This window comes from Amphiprion ocellaris, chromosome 2 (assembly GCF_022539595.1).
Source record: "Amphiprion ocellaris isolate individual 3 ecotype Okinawa chromosome 2, ASM2253959v1, whole genome shotgun sequence".
Classification (NCBI taxonomy): domain Eukaryota; kingdom Metazoa; phylum Chordata; class Actinopteri; family Pomacentridae; genus Amphiprion; species Amphiprion ocellaris.
The window spans coordinates 9,025,343-9,044,949 of NC_072767.1; the positions used below are offsets into that span (position 1 = coordinate 9,025,343).

General features: G+C 40.4%; 1 protein-coding gene across 2 annotated transcripts in view; it reads left to right on the top strand.

Moving 5' to 3' along the window:
* The window catches only part of sass6 (SAS-6 centriolar assembly protein), a 34,551-nt gene extending 24,271 nt beyond the window's left edge, over positions 1 to 10,280 (top strand). The window contains exons 15-16 of one of the 2 annotated variants that reach the window (XR_008602919.1): positions 8,977 to 9,054; positions 9,889 to 10,280. Coding sequence is in view for 1 of the 2 variants with exons in the window: in XM_023267515.3 (XP_023123283.1) it covers positions 8,963 to 9,054; positions 9,889 to 9,941 (145 nt within the window). In the remaining variant the exon portion in view is untranslated. Of the gene's footprint in view, positions 1 to 8,962; positions 9,055 to 9,888 lie in introns of both variants that reach the window. The other variant, XM_023267515.3, reaches the window with a different exon arrangement.
* Positions 10,281 to 19,607: the final 9,327 nt, after the last annotated feature.

The following is a 19,607-nucleotide window of genomic DNA, read 5'->3' on the forward strand; positions in this document are numbered from 1 at the left end:
TGTAGCCATGAAGAAGAAGCACAGGAAGTACTGAGTGAAGTCAGGCACTGGTGAACAGTGAAGGAAGACGAGATTGAGCTTGTTGGGCAGAAAGTTTCCTTTTAAAAATCTTCCCGATGGCAGCTTGGATAAAAGCCTGGTTGTGTGCAAATTGTACAACAAAGAGTTTTCTGATCACTGTGTCACTTCAAGCCGACGGTATCACCTCAATGTAAAACATGTTGCTGTTAGCACCAGAGCTAACGTTAGCTACGAGTCATGCTAGCGGCTAACGGTGTAGCCATCCCATAATAGACCACTTTTCTAGACAGTGCTTGAGTTTACAGAAAGTCTTAAATTGTTGAATAAAATTGCTGTAATTGCACTTAGATTTGCAGTAATCTGTGAATGTAGCAGACAGATGAAAAATGCAGATAAATAGAAAAACACTTTTGTGGTTTAAGTTTTTTCTCCGTTGAGGCTCCGCCTCCTTGGAGGAGGAATAACCTCAACAACAAAAATATCTCTTTTAATAACTTAATTATAAACTTTTTGTTTATAAAAAAATTACATAAATAAAAATTGATATTCCTATAAAAAGAACCATCAAAATTACACCATTTATCAGACCCAGAAAAGATGAAAACAGAATGAATCTCTGGATTTTCAACTTTCTGAAGCTCCTTGAACTACTTATGCTGATTTTATGTGCCATACAGTGGAAAAAACAACTAAATTCAGGCTTTAAGTCATTAAAATCACTTTTTTCTATATGTCCCATTTTCCTTTTTTTTAAAATAAATTTTAAATTATAAACACATATATGTCTATTCATTGATTCAACTGTCAACCACAATTTTATTTGAATTGAAAAACTTCACTTATTGTGTCAAATATTGCTATTTGACAAAACTGCAAATTGCAATTAATTACAAAGCCTGTAATTAATTAAATTTTTTCAATCGCGCCCCACCACCTATATGTGTGTGTGTGTGTGTGTGTGTGTGTGTGTATATATATATATATATATATACACACACACATATATATATATATACATATACAAGTAAATAGGAACAAGTATTTTTTTTTAAATGTAATAGTGCAATGAGGTACAACATCTGCTTTAAAGTGTTGCAAGTGATGCAAGTAAAATGCTCAGTATGAATTGGTTATTGCACATTAAGATGATTATTGTCCATCAGTGAGTCTCTGTTTAAGGGCAGGGGGGTGGAGTAAGTGTTCCATCTCTGGGTTGTCAGGTCTGTGGACAGGGGAGAGGGAGGGAGGAGATGTTGTGGTATAATGGAGGCAACAGCTCTGGGGAGGAAGCTGTTCCTCAGCCTGGTAGTCCATGCTTTTATGGCCTGGTACCTCCTCCCTGACGGCAGTGGGACAAACAGTGGGACAAACAGGGAGTCCCTGGGTGACTGATGTCCATGCAGATGGCCCATGCTCTTCTCTGCATGCGCTTAGTGTACACAGAGTCCAGGTCCGGGAGCTCAGCTCCCACGATTCTCTGTGCCATCTTTACCACTCGGGACAGATTCTGTCTGTCTTTTGCTGTGCAGGAAATTTACCACACTGTGCAGCTCTGGCAGAGGATGCTCTCGATGAATGCTCTCCAGGCTTCCTCCTAACTAGTAAGTTGGCTGGATTGGACATCAACTCAAAATTGGAAAATTCAGACCAGCTTCAAGAAGTCTGTTTCAAACTGTCCTTGTCGAACAAATCACATTTCTCCACAGTGCCCACTCATTTTAAAGGTCTCTGGAGGTCTGAGGACGATTCCTGACACAGAAACGGATGAATGCACGGTCATCTCGTGGGGTAGAAAGATGTTTCCTGCCACAACCAGCTAGCAGTTTGATAGTACCTTGTTGGGCTTGTTTTTTCTTGGTGTAATAACCGGCTGTCTTGGAGAGCTTCAGTTTTTTCACTACTTATCTCTCACTCATGCCAATTTCCAGCAGGGCAAAGATGGCTGCCTTTGTGGCTCCACATAATTCTTGTTTTGGGCATTTTATGAGAGCTGACAACTTTCTAAGTTGTGCTACGGCTTGAATGTAAGCAGGAAACCACTCCAGGACTTTGCATGTGCAGTGCTGCTTATGACATGAAATGTCCTCTTATATACCCTGGGAATACAATTAAGGTTAATCAAGTCAAATAGGACTTAAAATATTATCAAATCAGCTGCATTTTTTGTCATGTTCATTGTATTCTTCAACCTTTAGTGGCACCAGACATTGGAATGAAGAAGATACTGAAGAAACAAGTGTGATCTAATAATTTTTTCCATGACTGTAGTTCTGCAAAACCTCTGTCTTGTCAATTTCAATGGTTCTCCAACAGTCTTGAAGGAGTTCCCAGAGATGCTGAGAACTTGTTGGCCCTTTTGCCTTCACTCTGCGGTCCATCTAATACCAAACCATCTGGATTGGGTTTAGGTCAGGTGAATGTGGAGGCCAGGTCATCTGACGCAGCACACCATCACTCTCCTTCTTGGTCAAATAGCTCTTGCACAACCTGGAGGTGTGTTTGGGGTCATCATGCCCTGTTGAAAAATAAATGCTGGTCCGACTAAACGCAAAAAAGATGGGATGGCATGTCACTGAAGGATGCTGTGGTAGCCATGTTGGTTCAGTGTCCCTTCAGTTTTATATAAATCCCCAACAGTGTCACCAGCAAAGTACCCCCAGACCATCACACCTCCTCCTCCATGCATCACAGTGGGAACCATGCATGTAGAGACCTGTTCACCTTTTCTGTCGCAAAGACACCGCAAGTGGAACCAAAGATCTGAAATTTGGACTCATCAGATGAAAGCACAGATTTCCACTGGTCTAATGTCCTGGTCTTGTGTTTCTTGGCCCAAACAAATCTCTTCTGCTTGCTGCATTTCTTTAGTAGTGGTTTCTTAGCAGGCTTATCCTCAGTAGCAGAGGGGACTCATGGTCGTCCTCTTCTAGGGCGATCCTCATGTGAGCTATTTTTGTTGTAGTGCTTGATGGTTTTTGCGACTGCACTTGGAGATACATTCAAAGTTTTTGTAATTTTCTGGACTGACTGGCCTTCAGTTCTTAAAGAAATGATGGACTGTCATTTCTCTTTATTTAGCTGATTGGTTATTGCCATAGTATGGATTCTAACAGTTGTCAAATAGGGTTGTCAACAGTGTACCAACCTGACTTCTGCCCAACACAACTGATGGTCCTAACCCCATTAAGAAGGCAAAAAATTCCACAAATTAACCTTAACAAGGCACACCTGTGAAGTGAAAACCATTTCAAGTGACTACCTCATGACCTCATCGAGAGAAGGCCAAGGGTTTGCTAAGCTGTAATCAAAGCTAAGGGTGGCTGCTTTGAAGAATCTAAAATATAAAACATTTTTAGAATTATTTCACAGTTGTTTGTTTGCTACATATTTAACATATTTCCATATATTTTGCTTCATATTTTTGATGTCGTTAGTCTGTATCTCCAAGGTAGAAAGCAGTAAAAACAAAGAAAGAACATTGAATGAGAAGGTGTGTCCAAACATTTGACTGGTAGTGTACATGTTTCCATCATTAATGTTGACTAAATATGTTTTAGCTAAAACATACACATAATTACTTGTCAGTTAATTCAAAAACCTCATGCATCTTACCAGGCAAAAAACATAAAAAATACAAGTGTTTTTAAACAACTTATCAGGCTGTGCACACATCTAGAATAACCACAGAGTTAACTTTGAATTCATGTGCAAGTGATTATTTATGTACAGATTGTCAATAATGAGTGAGGTGCATATATTTAGTCTCCAGTGCTCCTTCATAATTGTACATACAATATCCCTTTTGGCAATTATCTCAGGCAGAAATTGATTATTCCAAAGAATCTGGTCCTGAGTTCCCTGTCCTTGCTTTTAGTGAGTTTCTTTTGTTTAAAATGTTCCAAACAAGTTACAGTGGGTCTTAGCGTACCACCACAAACTTGTCCAATCCTGTGAACATGTTAGAAAGTGAAGCACTTTGCTTTTTCACATGACATTTTTATTTTCCCGTTCAGTCAAAGCATGCCACACAGCAGACTCATGGTCTATGTTTCCATGGGCAGAAATTCCAGATGATACATCATTTATCCAGTTTTGTTCTCCCATCTGATCCAAGTCATTTAATATTTAGTATCTGCCGATGCTGAGTCCCACTCCAATACCATTCCCTCGATAATACACACTTCAAGTGCATTAAACTTCAATCCAGTGTATATGTTTGATAACCGAATACTCTGCAATGCATTAAGAAAAAATGTATTTCTGCTTCCAAACTGTTAGTCATTGTTTCATAAGTAGTCAGGAACCGTATTGTAAAGCTCTGGTAGGGCATTGTCTGAAATGTAGGGTAGAGTGTAGAGTGGCTCCAAATGCTGCAAAGGACAATAAAAATCTGGATTGTTTACCGCAGCAATGGGCTGCTTACCCATCCATCCACCCATAGTCCCTCCCTCCCTCATTATTTGTGCACCTCATGGGTCGTGCGAGAGCTGGAGTGTATTCCAGCTGACTTGGGGTGGAAGCCGGGTTCACCCTGGACAGGTCACCAGTCTGTCACAGGAACAACATGGAAAGACAGAAAAACAAGCACACTCACATTCACACCTACGGACAATTTAGAATCACCAATAAACGTCAGCATGTATTTGGACTGTGGACGGAAGCCAGAGTACCCGGAGAAAACGCGGGCCCACAGGGAGAACATGCAAATTCCACACAGAAAAATCCCAGGGAAACAGATCTTCTAGCTGTGGCGTGAAAGGCTAACCACCGATTCAACTGCTGCTGCTTATCCAGTATGATGAATTCAGTTACCCTCTATGTGATCTTTTTGTCTTTTGTTACTGCCTAGAGGAAAATTCTATCACCAAACATTCTCCCTTGTGTGGTGCTTCGATGCAGCCTGTGCAATTGAAGTGAACTCACTGTATTCTATTGATTGTGTGGCTTTTTAGGTTCTGTATCGAACTGGTAGTATTGAGTGCAGGTCTGTTGCTCCTTCTGTGTGAAATACTCTAGTCAGAAGTGGTACAACTGGCTGTTGGATTACTTAATTTTTCAGTTTAAGTACTTCCAGAAGGCAGACATTTTAGCCAAATCCTGCCAAAATTTGTGCTTTCCTTGCACACTCAAGCCCAGTAGGTGGAGTTTGAAATGGTCTGACAGAAGAACAAGAAGGGTTGTGCTCTTTCTTTATGACACTTCAGTGACGGCAGACATAAACAAATAATTAGGGTTGATAAAGCCAATACAGATTATTTAAACTGGGTTTCTGCAGGGCGTTAAAAAGCATTAATAGTTATTAAATAGATTTTGTGAAAATTAAGGCCGTAAATGGCATTGAAAATCATTAAATTTGATTCTCAGTGGCATTAAAAATTCTTTCTGCAGTTTTCAAGAAAAATATTTGATAATAATGATATAATAATAATATGTAATGATAGACTGCGATTCGTCAGATATGTGCATCTGCCTAAACATGCCAAAGCCTTGCGATAATTGTTCTGGCCGGTCGGGTACAACTGCCAAAAACAGCATGTTTGGAAATTGGCCAGCAGGCTGGACCAGGTGGAGGATAGCTGGGAAATGGGGAAATGCAACATCCAGCAAAAATGGCTAGAAAACGTAGAATTCAGAGAATGACTACAGCCTGTGGGTGGACAGGAATGGTTTCCGGATTCAGAAATAGTGAAATGTAGGGGCAGTTTTCATATAAAAATCATCTTTTACAAAAAATAAAACAACCTGTGTAATTTGTTGAGTTCACGGTCATGGCATTAAAATTTTTACAGCATTGCGTTAAAATGGCATTAAAAAGCATTACATTTGACTGCCTGATTTCTGCAGAAATCTTGTTAAAAATGCTTACATTGGTCCTGATCATTGAGATTGGATCTGGACATAACTACACAATCATCACTGACAGAGCGACAGCAGAGGTCCAGCAAAGCTTTTAATAACCACTTATCTTCATTTTTAACAGCAGCCATTTTAGCAACCCATTTTGAGACATCAAATCATAAGTTTGCTTCTGACTGAAATCTAGCCTTGCTCTGCACATGCCCAGCTCTTCTCGTGACATAATATGCAAATTTTGCAAGTATTAGAAGTGGACTGCAATAGCACAATTTCCACTACCTTTTTGGCTCACTCTCTTCACATGCTCATTTGCTTTGAGAAGGTCTGGAATTTTCATTAAAATTCTTGATTCTCATCTTGTCCTTTCACAACTATTCTCATAGTTAGTGTTTTTTTGGAGACATGCTCCCACTTGCTCTCTGATAGCTTGCCTCAGTAAAATCTCTGCACCTCTTTAATAGACCCCCTGGAACCCAGAGTGTTGATGAGTGCTTGATCAAAGTTCCGTCCAGCTTTATAGTTCTCACAAAAATTTTCGGACACCCTTAAAATTTCTCAAATATTATCATGAAATATTTGTGGAAAAGTCTTTTTTGTGTTTCAAAAGGTGCCATCTCAAAAACGTTCATTATATCTTCTTGTTAGTACATTAGTTTTGAGTTCTTTTGTTCAGACATAGAATGATTAGATAGATGTTGATTACCTTGCTTGACAGTTTCTCGCCTTCATCACAAGCGTCTCACTGACAGCCTGTGACGTGTCAGCCGGCAGATTTTGACAGCCTGCATTTGTGGCACGCCCACTAGAGTCGCCAGATTTGCCAGGCCAACCACGCCCACACCGTAATGGCATGTCATGGTGAGCCCAACGGACCCGACCATCCCACCAGGCATGCCGCATCCCTGTCGCCCTATTTCCTCTGGAGTAGTGTCCCCCAGATGTGGGAGAGCATGAAGCCCTCCTCGTTCCTGTTCATGGCCCTCTTCGCCCGCCTCCTGATCTCCATAGCTTCCTTAATCCAGCATTTCATTTTTTTTTTCTGTTTCGATGATTTTTGCCCCGTCCCAGTCCATCACATGATTACTTAATTTGCAGTGGTCTGATATTGCAGATTTGAGATTTTCCTTTAGTGCTTTTTCTTTCTGAGATCTTGTGAGTTGTGTTGCTGTTTCCTTTTTGCATTCCTTCTGATGTTCTTTTTTTCTTGTGTAAAATGTTCTCCCTGTCTCCCCGATGTATGTATGTATGTATGTGTTAGTACCTGTTGAATGTGTTTCTCCTCCTGTCATCTGGAAACACATTCAACAGGCACTCACACGCTGCCAGTACCCCGGGTGGGCCATCAATAAAGGCATATAACGGGTAAAAAACAAACAAAAAGCAAAGTCAAAAAATGAAACAGGCCCGAGACACACACGAGAACAATAAAACCATAGTCACATTACCGTACATCTGGGGGATAACCGAACCCATCCAAAAAAACACAACATAGGCACCGCCATAAAAACTGCCCAGAAAACTTCAGCAACTACTAGTACACCCAAAAGACAATATCAAGCAGGAAAAAAAGTGCAATGTCATTTACAAAATACCATGCAAATCTTGTAATAACACATACATCGGGGAGACAGGGAGAACATTTTACACAAGGAAAAAAGAACATCAGAAGGAATCCGAAAAGGAAACAGCAACACAACTCACAAGATCTCAGAAAAAGCACTACAGGAAAATCTCAAATCCGCAATATCAGACCACTGCAGAAGAAATAATCATGCTATGGACTGGGGCGGGGCAAAAATCATGGGAACGGAAGAAAACAAACGCTGGATTAAGGAGGCTATGGAGATCAGGAGGCAGGCGAAGAGGGCCATGAACAGGGACGAGGAGGGCTTCATGCTCTCCCACACCTGGGACACACTACTCCAGAGGAAATAGGGCGACGGGGGATGCGGCATGCCTGGTGGGATGGTCGGGTCCGTTGGGCTCACCATGACATGCCATTACGGTGTGGGCGTGGTTGGCCCGGCAAATCTGGTGACTCTACTGGTTGTGCCGCAAATGCCGGCTGTAAAAATCTGCCGGCTGACACGTCACACGCTGTCAGTGAGACGCTTCTGATGAAGGCGAGAAACTGTCAAGCAAGGTAATCAACATCTATCTAATCATTCTATGTCTGAACAAATGAACTCAAAACTAATGTTCAAAAGGTGTCACTGCATTACACAGACACAAAGAAATTTAAATTACATTTTTTAAAGTTTCTGTGATGTCATTTAGCAGTTTTCCCCGCACATGGGTTTCGGGATACGGTCATTTCTTGTTGAAGGAACCTTTGGACGCTCAGATCTTGGTTCGTCTTCCAAGCTGTTGGTTCGTCTGTATTTCTGCAGTGCATCCAACTGCTGAAGGACTGCATCTGCACTTACTGGCTATCTGGTGGCAGCTGTACTCTTCCGGGCTGAGAATCTTGATCTTCAGGCATGTTTCCTGGGTTCCTTGTTTTAGTCATTTTTGTCTCTGAAGAACTTTCTAATGTGCTCTTAATAAAAAGCACAACCTTCATTAGTGGATCACTGGTACCAAAATTACCCAATACTCAAAATCTCTTATGTATTTTATGGAACCAATCGGTTTTAAGTTTTTAATGGCTTTTTTAGGATTTGTTTAGTATTTTGGCCGTGACTGTACTAAAGGACATAAGAGTGATTCTTATTGTAATATTTCACAAACGCATGGGGTGTCCGAAAACCTTTTTCCACCACTCACTGTATAGTGTATCTGCCTGCATGGGTTTTCTCCAGCTTCCTCCCACAGTACAAAAACATACTGCGGTTAATTGATGATTCTAAATTGTCCGTAGGTGTGAATGTGAGTGTGCTTGATTGTCTCTACATGTAGCCCTGTGATAAACTGGTGACCTGTCCAGGGTGTTGAATAATAGCTGAATAATATTTCAGATTCAAGTTTTTTATAAAGTGCTTTGAACATGTCTGTCTTGTTCAAGGGAATTTTGTTTTAGAATACTTTAGTCACAGGATGGCATGTTTGATTTTGTGGTCTTCAAGCTTATGTGATTTCTCATCAGTGGAGACTCTGCAGGTCTGGATTCCAAATACTTTGAGAGGAGAGATGACAGCAACCCAGTCTACGGACTGTCGACTAATCTGCTTCACAAAGGTAAACTGTTAATTTAGAGCACTTCATGAATTAAAAGACTTTATTGTGTTCAGCATAAACGATAATCATTTGATATGACTGTTTAAGCAGAGAATGCAATGTCCTCAATGTTACTACTGCAAGGTTTGCAAGGTGTTGCCTAACCTAAGTCATACCTTCATAATGCTTGAACATTTTGTATACAAAAGAGTGTCTCCATGCAGGTTAAAGACACCAGACAGGAGTGATGCTTGAAAGGTAGTGGCAGAATGAAAGGACAGGTCATTTTGAATGAATATGTTATTCTCATATCCAAAGCAATTAAGTGTGAAGCAAACTGAACCAGGGTTCACGCAAACAGTGTTCTACAGCTTGTCATCTGAGCACAGCTGAAAGCAGAGTGATTCAGTCTGTGCTGAATGGACAGGCTTGAGGCTACTGTGACTTAGCCCACAGTCATTCACCATTCCCCACTCACCTGAAAAAGAATCTCTGAATGTTACACATCTTTGTAGTCCCTACACATTAAATGGCCAAAGTGGTGCATACTAGCAGTATCGAGATGACAGCGTTCACAGGCATCATGATAATATCAGTGCAAAAAATCCAGATCTCCGTGTTTGAATTCAATTAGATTTTATTTATATAGCGCCAATTCACAGCATATGTCACCTTAGCACTTCACATAGTCATGTTTAAGATCTTCCATATTGTAATTACCTTGCAAATGTTCCAATACTAGTTTGGATGTCTTCACTTTCAAATTAAAAGAAGAAGAATCTGTGTTTTTGATTGACACATTGAAGTGTGATGGCTGTTTAAATATATTTTTATTTTTTATTTTTTTTTCCCCAGAGGTTCCTCAGCGTGCAAAGCCCGCCATAGCTTCTGCTTATTTTTCTGCATAAAACAGAAGCTGCTGGATTTGATAAACAGCTACAAAACAGTCTCTGTTTCAGTTAGAGGAGGAAGTAAAGCCACCCGCATTATGTCTTCAGCTCTCGCACAAAACTGTTACTGTTATACTATGTTGAATAGACATGGTTTTTCTGTAGCTAATGTTGCGTTTTATCACTGTACTCATGGTGTACATAGGTTATTTCTATGTTGTAATTCATGTCTTTAAATTGTACTTTTTCTTAATGCAATACATTACATTTGCCACCCTTCAGTGTTTATATCGTGTTTTTGTTTTCTGCAGAATTTTATTTAAATGCAAGCTTCAATAAACAATTTCTCCAACCTCATTGGATGGTAAGCAATTCTACGGTATCTGCCTGTTGTATTGTTAAAATAAATTTATTTGCTCTCATTTTAAGCCACCATCAAATGCTAAAGATGTGAAGAAATAAAGATTGGTGTTATTTAGATTAGTCTTTAATCTAGAGCCAATTTACCAAATTAGAAGGGTGCAATTCATCAAGTGGTGTGTCACTGATTTATTACATTTTAACAGAATAGTTGACTGCTATATCTATGGTACTCTTGAAACCTAAAAGAAATTGATGCTCTAACAATATTCAGCAAACTTTGCATATGAGCCGGTTAAAAATTAGCTTTTCTGAACTGTGTTGTCTGTACATGGAAGATCAATAAAGACAAAACTGAACATGGAATTTAATTTTAAATGCTCTACATTGTTGTCAAGTCATTCAAATTTAGCTTGATATTTTGGATTTGGCGGAAAACCTTCCTCTTCGATAAAGCTTATAGTTGGGGCTGCTAGAGATCACCTGAGCTGTCCCTTAGACCAGTAGTTCCCAACCTGTTTGGCTTGAAGCCCCCCCTATAAGCTGCTTGATTGGTTCGGTTTGTTATGCGACTCACTGGGCGGGATCGAGTGTGTTCCGGGATAGGAGATCCCTTAGTGTCGTTCATTTGAATGATTTTCCGCAGAATAGGTTGGTTTTGTTGCTGTCGTTAGTTGCTTTGACAGTGTATATATATATATAGAGAGAGAGATATAGAGATATGTAGAGATACAGATAGATAGATAGATAGATAGATATAGATAGATAGAGCTGCAGCAGGAGCCAATCAAGAAAAGGTCCTGTGCATGGCATAATTTCCATTTGCTGCCGGATAACAAGGCAACTACGAGTGTTATTTTTATTTCACCTGTATTTACATTGGAAAACTCAGGGCAAGCCCTCATGTACAATGATGCTGCTGTAGAAAATATAATTACACTATTGTTGTCCTTAAAGTGCATGCCTGTAGGAGCCAATGCCCAATTTCAATGGAATGGAAAATTACTTGAATGCATTCAAATTATGATTGACTTTGGTAAGTGATTGTTTCACAGGTCCAGTGTATGCTGTGTGATACCAGGCTCATTTGTGCTGTGTGAACAGGTTTTTTTCAGGGCTGTGGAGATAGTAAAAGAAGAAACTCCTTGAGTCCGACAACTGTTGATAAATTGTTATTTCTGAATAAAAAAAATCATATCCAGTTACACGAGCACACCCACTGATCTGTTTTCAAGCACACCCTCTTTACCAACCTCTTTACCAATTAACACCATGACATACTTTGCCAAAATCCATAATATAATCTGTATTTGCACCAGCCCCGTGTGAAAATTACATCAGTCTGTATTTATAGAGCACATCTCATGAATGTAGCAGCACTGTTTAAATGTTTCATAACACAGAATATAAGTGAAGAGTATATAGGGTTACAGACAAACATGGCAAATAAGAAACGTGCTCTTCAATAGTTATCGTTATTATTATTACCAGTAATATTATTTTTGTGTCCACTTGAACCCATACAATCATCTAGTGTAGTCAAAGAGGAATGTGTGCATGGCGAATCAAATCCAAAACAATCCATGAACCGACCACGTCTTGATTGCACTTCATTTTATTGACCACCAGATGTCCTACTCGAGCACTGTGTGTCAGTGAAGCCTCGAGTAATTGAACCAGGTTTTGAATGAAGTGTCGAAGCTTCAACAAAGCCTCGATCAGCCATCACTATCCGTGGCGTCCAGGTAGGTAGACGGTGACGGTGGTTACCAGCCCCAGTGGTGTCCTCGTGGTGTGGCAGGTAGTAATGGGACAAATGAACCGAGGCATTGAGGCGTGTCTCGAGTAAAAGTGGGCGTGTCAGATGAAGCTTTGCTTCGAGGCTTGTGTCGCTTCCGGAAAAGTCACGTGACCGATGACAAACGAGGCCTCGGTTTGTGCAGATCACGTGATTGGTTCGTAGGAGAAGATTTTTCAGCTAATGGGAGGCCACCAATAAAATCTTCATCAGTTTTTGAAACTGACTGGCAAAATATGCTTTGCATCAAGTCCTGCCACGAGAAATAAAAACATTAGAGCTTTACTACAGAAAAACTTTGCCACTGTGCCTTATGTTACTCATTATTGGAGACAATTTGTTCCTGATATCAATTGGAATGTTGTATGGACTCTTCCCTCTAAATATCTCATTACGAACAAACTACGGGATGTGTGTTTCAAATTGCTCCACAGATGCTACCCAGCCAAGCAATCCTTACACAAGGACACAGACTACAATTGCTCTTTCTGTACTCATGACTCTGAGACTGTCATACATCTGTTCTGGAAATGCCCCTTTACTGTGAAATTTTGGAAAGACTTCATTCTCTATGTCCAGACCAATATCTTCATTAACTTTTCTCTTACCTATCCCAATGTGCTTTTTGGTTTTTATAACAATAAGTAGCCCCAAAACAAAGGAATATTACATGATTAACTTATTACTAATCTTTGCAAAATTTCATATTCATAAGTGTAAATTCACTGCTAAAAAACCCCTTTTTAAACTATACTTGCTTGAACTGGCACAGTACAAAGATTCTATTCAATACTCTTCAAATCCCAAAGCTGTGAAAACATTGGAAGGTTTCATGCAATATAACTGCTGATTGTATTTTTTATTGTCTTTATATTATTTTTATTTATTTGTTGGACATTATTGTTTTTCACTGTTTTGTTTTAAGTAAAAACCCCTGGCATAATAAATGTAATGTTATTATGAACATTCAATTAAAAAAAAAAAAAAAAACGTGATTGGTTCGTTCAACGTATCGCTGTCCCATAAAAACGATTCAAACCTCGCGCCACACTGTGGGTGTTGTCGGCGTTTGTGGAGAGAGGTGTTGGAGCGAGTTAGAGAGAGTTAGAGCGAGTTATAGCGAGTTGTTGTGAGTTAGAGCGAGTTATAGTTAGTATTATTCAGTCAGTGTGAAATACAATAGCAGTAGCTGGAGGAGTAGAAGTGTAGGAAGAGCAGCAGTTTAGATTATTTCCCCACTGTAGCGCTTTGATGTGAGACATTATATATGATTTTCTTTGACACTGGTTTGTGGGTTGTGTAAAATTATGGGTGTTTGTGTGTGTCAGTTTTACCATTTGTAAATTTCACTCCTGTATTTGGTGTGTGCACCTTCTGTCACCTTCTTCAGTCACATGTGAACTAGACACTACTTTGACACATGTATGTAAAGAAGCCACTGGGAGCCACAGTTCTACAGCAGGGCCTGCAAAGCATGTGTTAGTTTCTGTGTTATCCATTCTGAAAGACAACATGTGTAAGTGAAATATGTACAAAAGTTTTATGTATTATTAATAAAATGAGCTGTAAACTAAACACTGGTGTTGGGTAATAATTAATTCATGTGATGGTGCATATATATATATATATATATATATATATATATATATATATATATATATATATATATATATATATATATATATATATATATATATATATATATATATATATATTATGGTGACTGTGATTTTACAAGAAAACACTGTAAGAACATTCAAATTCCTGCCAGTTCCATGTTTGTTTGTTGTAACACAAATCCTCTCACAGATGGAGCAAGGAAGAAAGAGGAAGTCCTCACCCGTGTGGGAGTATTTTGAGTTGACTACTCATAATAAGGTTTGTATGTGTGAAAACTCATAATATATTTGGATACTTGCCATACATTGAACTATCAGTCCTAATATGTATGATTTTATTAAAGACAAGGAGCTGACATACAGCAACAACACTTCCTCCATGCTTCGCCATTATAGAGCGCTGCATGAGCATGCCCAGCCTACCAACAGGCCGGATATAAGCTAAAGTAACAGTAAATATATATTGCATGTTTATAAAATCTTGTATTCAGCTCCTACAATACAGCAGCATTAACTGTTACAGGTGGACGAGGCTGTGGTGAACATGATCATTAAAGACTCCCAGCCATTCTCCATTGTGGAGAAAGTGGGGTTCAGGGAGCTAATGCATGCAATGGATCCCAACTATATTCTCCCCAGTAGAAAGGTGTGTGGACAAAGCCAAGTTGTTCATTTTTATGTTGGTCATCATAACAGCTCTTCTTTTCACCCTCAGGCTCTGAAGGCAATGGTGGAGAGAAAATATCAGGAGGCCAAGGAGAAAGCAAAAGAGCAGGTCCACAAGGCTCTGGCTGTCAGTCTCACGTCTGACATGTGGACGTCCATTAATATGGACGCCTACTTGGCAGTCACCTGTCATTTTATTAATGACAAGGACCAGCTCTGCACTACGCTGCTTGGGGTGCAATATTTTCCAAGGGCCCATACAGCAGAAAACTTGGCTGTGGGACATGTACAACTGATGGAGGAGTGGGGCATCACAGACAAAGTGAAGTGGCTTGTCACTGATGGCACAGCAGACATGAACGCATGTGCCAGACAGCTGAAGGTGAGGCATACAATATGCATTGCCCACACAATGAATCTCATTGTTCGCAAGTCCTTTGATGCTGTGGAAGGACGGAATGAATTAAGACAGAAATGTAGGAAGTTGGTCACACTTTTCAGGACAAGCACTACAGCAAAAGAAAGATTGGTGCAGGTACAGGAGCAGATGGGGAGGCAGCCACTTAAGATGATCATAGAGGTGGACACACACTGGAACAGCACATTCCATATGTTGCGGCGGCTTTATGAGCTGAGAGAGCCAGTGGGGGCAGCAATTGCCTCACTGAAAACCCTTACAGCATCAGAGTATGATTCTGTAAATGATGCTCTCTGTGTGTTAGATCCTTTTAATGAAGCAACGGTTGAGGTTTCAACTGAGAAGAGGGTATCGGCTTCAAAAGTCATTCCACTGATGAAAATGTTGCACCATGCAATCATCAACAAGATGCAGACGATGACTTCCACCATTTCAAGACAGCTAGGTGACAACCTGATAAGACGTCTCAGGGAACACATAAGCTGTCTGGAATCAGCAGATGCCCTGACAATGCCAACCTTGCTGGATTCAAGAAATTTGGATTCCAAAGTCTGGCAAAAGCAGACAAAGCAGTAAACAGACTGAAAAATGAATGTGCAGCGTTAATAAGAACTGAGGCCCTATCTGCATCCCCAGACCAGCTGCAAGACGCCGAAGTGGATGAATCTGCAAGTAATAGTAAGTAACCCTATCTCTGTATTCTTGATTATGAGGTTGGTATGATGTTGGTATTGTGAATTACACCCTGCTCTCCTTTCTTGTTGTTAGGTGAACTGTGGCAGCTGCTGGATGATACCATTAATAGCAGCAGGAGCAGTTCAAGTGTTGTGGCTGATTCGGTTATTGAAGTTGATCGTTACCTGGCAGAGCTTAACATTGCAAGAACTGAGGATCCTCTGGCTTACTGGAAGATGCACAAAACCTAGTACCCTCACCTTTATAAAATAGCACTTACATGGCTACGTTCCCCAGCTTAATCAGTGCCCTGTGAAAGTGTATTTTCCAAGGCGGGTGAAGTGTTATCTAAACGAAGAAACCGCCTGAATCCAGGCACAATGGAAAAACTTTTGTTTTTAAATAAAAATACAAACTCTTGAGATGTTTTCAATGTTATTTTAATTAAGAAGAGATCTCTGTATCTCTGTTGGAGTACATATACTTACACATGCATATACGACAGAAACATCCATTATTTATTGTTTCTGCACACAAAAGTCATTCCTACATTTCAGCTCAGGTCATGGTAGTATGGCAATGCCGCTTAATGTCAATTTGTCCAGTAGATGGCAGTATTCACCGTTTCATTGAAGCCTCGAGAAGTGAACCTTTTGGTGAAGCAATGGGCTGGAAAGCCTTAGTGATTCATGGGGCTTCATTTGACCATCACTAGTGGCAGGCTCACATGTGGCATGACAGCAGCCTGAGCCCTCCCTGGAGAATCCCACGGTCCACTGGAAGCCAGGAAGCCTCAGCCAGATGGCTAATTCAACCTGCAGGGAAGACGGCAACAGAAGCAGGCAGGAGTCAGCACTGAACAGAGAAAACTGGATTACAGCAAGGTCTAGGACACAAGATGACTCAGACAGGTCTGGTTGCAACACTAACTGTTAGTTAGGAGACGGTCCAGCACCAAACGAAGAGTCGAGTCACTTTGTAAAGGGAAGCCAGCCAGCTTGATTAGACGACTCCCACCTGCACATGATCAGTAGATTGGAATCACCCACACCTGCTGCCAGCCTCTGCCACACTCCTAGGAGAGAGAGAACCAGAGAGCACTGCCACCTAATCACAGCCTCTGGCTGTGACTGTGACAGAGTAACTACAAAGATTTCAAAACATAAGTGAAATGAGGCAGCAAATGCAAGCAGACAGATGGACTGAAAATGCGCCTTGAGGAAACGAATGTGAACAGCAAAATTGTGACCCAAAATGCCTGTTGTAAACCTCCACTGCAGTTTATAGATCACCTCTCTGCTTCAGTTTGAGCCTGCTTTGCTTAATATTGTGTGCACATAGTTTCTTAGCAACATGGGAGTGTCACATCCAGACATAAGCTCAGAAGTGCCTTTGTCAGTGACAGACTAAAGGTAATATAAATACACTACTGAAGAACAGTGGAGCAGATGTAAAGCATTGTAGGTTAGCTGTTTCAGGGCTGTTGACTGAATGAAATCGGAGGTAAAAGAAAATCTGCTGAGTGAAGACAATCAGAAGAGCAGCAGATGACTGGCCCTCCCCCGGCAGGTGGACAGAGATGGAAGGCTACACTGCATACATCTCCTCTTTTACATATTATCATTTTTGCCTTTTCTGCTGTAAATGCCAGTGTCCTTCACTGAAATCAGAAATTGTCATTGACATCCATTATACACACAGAAAACATAGTGGTAAGTAAAGCAGCTATTATTAGCCCTTTAAAACAGCATTATCAGTTGATATAATGGCCATAGATATCATCAGTAAGTGGCCTTCACCACCTTCTACAGGTGCATCTTATATTATTACTATATGGTTAAAAAGGTTCATTTTTTTTTATCAGACATTGCTCAAAATTAAAATTGGATATACTGTATTCTAGACTCAGTACACATCAACTGAAATATGTCAAACCTTTATTTGTTAAATTTTTATGATAACAGCTTAGTACAGCTCATCACTCCCTCTGTCTCAAAATATTATATTTCACAGGCAGCAACAGAGATATCAGTCAAGGACCCCGAGACATTCCCACACAGTTCTAAGAGGAGTTCTAATCAGCTAATTAACTCAAAACACAAGTAAAGAGCCAAGTTCTCAGTCTGGTTCAGTCTACACGACCACAATCATAAAGAGGACTACTGACTGGACAGCTGTCCAGAAGACGATCACTGACACCCTCCACAAGGAGGGTAAGACTCAAAAGAAGTACATTACGGAAAGGGCTACATGTCACAGAGTGCTGTATCAAGACATATAATGGAAAACTGACTGGAAAAAAGGTGTAGAAGAAAAAGGTGCACAAGCAAATAAAGTGGAGATCCATAGGATCAAAGTTGCTTGAAATCTTAGACCTGAACCTAAAAGAGAATGTGTGATTTGTTGTTAAGAGGAGAATGGGATGAACCAGATTCATGCATCATAAATCCTTGTTTTAGCTGAACTTTGTTGATCTTTTGGAATATTCTAATATTTTGAGTCTGATTTTGGGAGAGTTTCATGAGCTGTAAGCTTATCATTAAAGTTAAAACAAACAAAGGCTTGTAATATTTCAATTGATGTGTACTGAGTCTAGAACTATATATATATATATATATATTTTCATTTTGAACAATGTCTGATGAAAAATATTGAACCTTTTCTACCATATTCTAATATTATCAGATGCACCAGTAGTAGGCATTGTAGACTGGGGGGTCAGCTGGTGTCTTCATTTGCACAACTGACTTCCCCTTTCGACGTCCCTTTAGTTTTGCCCCTAGTTCTGCTGCTATAGGCGTAGACTGCTGGGGGACCTCTCTTGATACACTGAGACTTTCTCTAGCTACCATTATATTTAATATATATACCGTTATTGCATTACACTCACTCTGTTTCTCCCTGCTGTTTCTCTCTGTGTCCTTTCTCCGAGTGTCCCTGGTCCCAGAGCTGGATGCTTCAGATCTGTGGTTGTTCTCCCACCAACTGGTCTAGTCTCCAGCAGGATGCTGCTGCTGACCTTCCTCTAGCCCACTGCTTCCAGCTTCCCATTTCCACCAGTCGACTCTGCATCACCCTCACTATACTTGATATGCTCATCTACTTACTGTTTGAATTTTACTACCAGCTATATATGTAGTATATTTAATGCCAGAGCCGTACATCATAACAGTAAACTATGAATCAATTTCAATGTTAGATTGTACTTTGTATGTATCATCTAGCTTATCATACATGTATCCAACTGTATATGTTCCTTGTTCCCCACCCCCCTCTTCTCCCATCCCTCCCCCTCTCCACCCCTCTACCTCTCTACCCCTCTATCTCTACCTTTCTACCTCTTCTGTTCCTCTCAACCCGCCCAGCCAGCAGATGGGTCCCCCCACATAAAGAGCTGGGTTCTGCTCAAGGTTTTTTCCCTGTTATAAGGGTGTTTTCCTTGCCACTGTCACCTTAGGGCTTGCTCTGGGGGTCAGGCATATGGGTTCTGGAAAGCATCTTGAGACAATTTGACTGTAGTTGGCGCTATATAAATAAAATTGAACTGAATTGAATAGACTGTTATTACTCCACCAAGGAACGCTGTGGAGTTATGTGATGATCTGTGTATGTTTGTCTGTCTGTCAGTGTGCAACATTACTCAAAAACGGATCGCCGGATTTGGATGAAATTTTCAGGGAAGGTCAGAAATGACACAAGGACCACCTCATTAGATTTTGATGTAGCTTATAGTCTGGATCCATGGATTTGTAAATGATTTCGCATTGGGAGATATAGCAGCAGGCACAGCGTCCCCATAACTATGAAAACAAAGGAATGCTACGTCAGCTGCCTGCTGGCGATCACATGATTGCGATCCTGCTACATATTGACTGTGATTAATCCATTGGAAATCATACAAGAAACAATTGAATAAATTGTGGCAGTGTTTCCGAGTCCCATCAATTCCCGCCGCATGCTACATATTTAGGTCATGCAATGTAGCAACCCCCAGCCAGACAATGGTGAAGCATACTGATGTTTCACAAAGCCTTGATTTACGTTCAGCTGTCAGCCTTATTTTGAACACAAATTCACCCTTCTGTCCACTCATTTCTACAGGAAACACCACAAGAGCTTGTCTCGATTCCAGCTAGCTGCTTATAAAT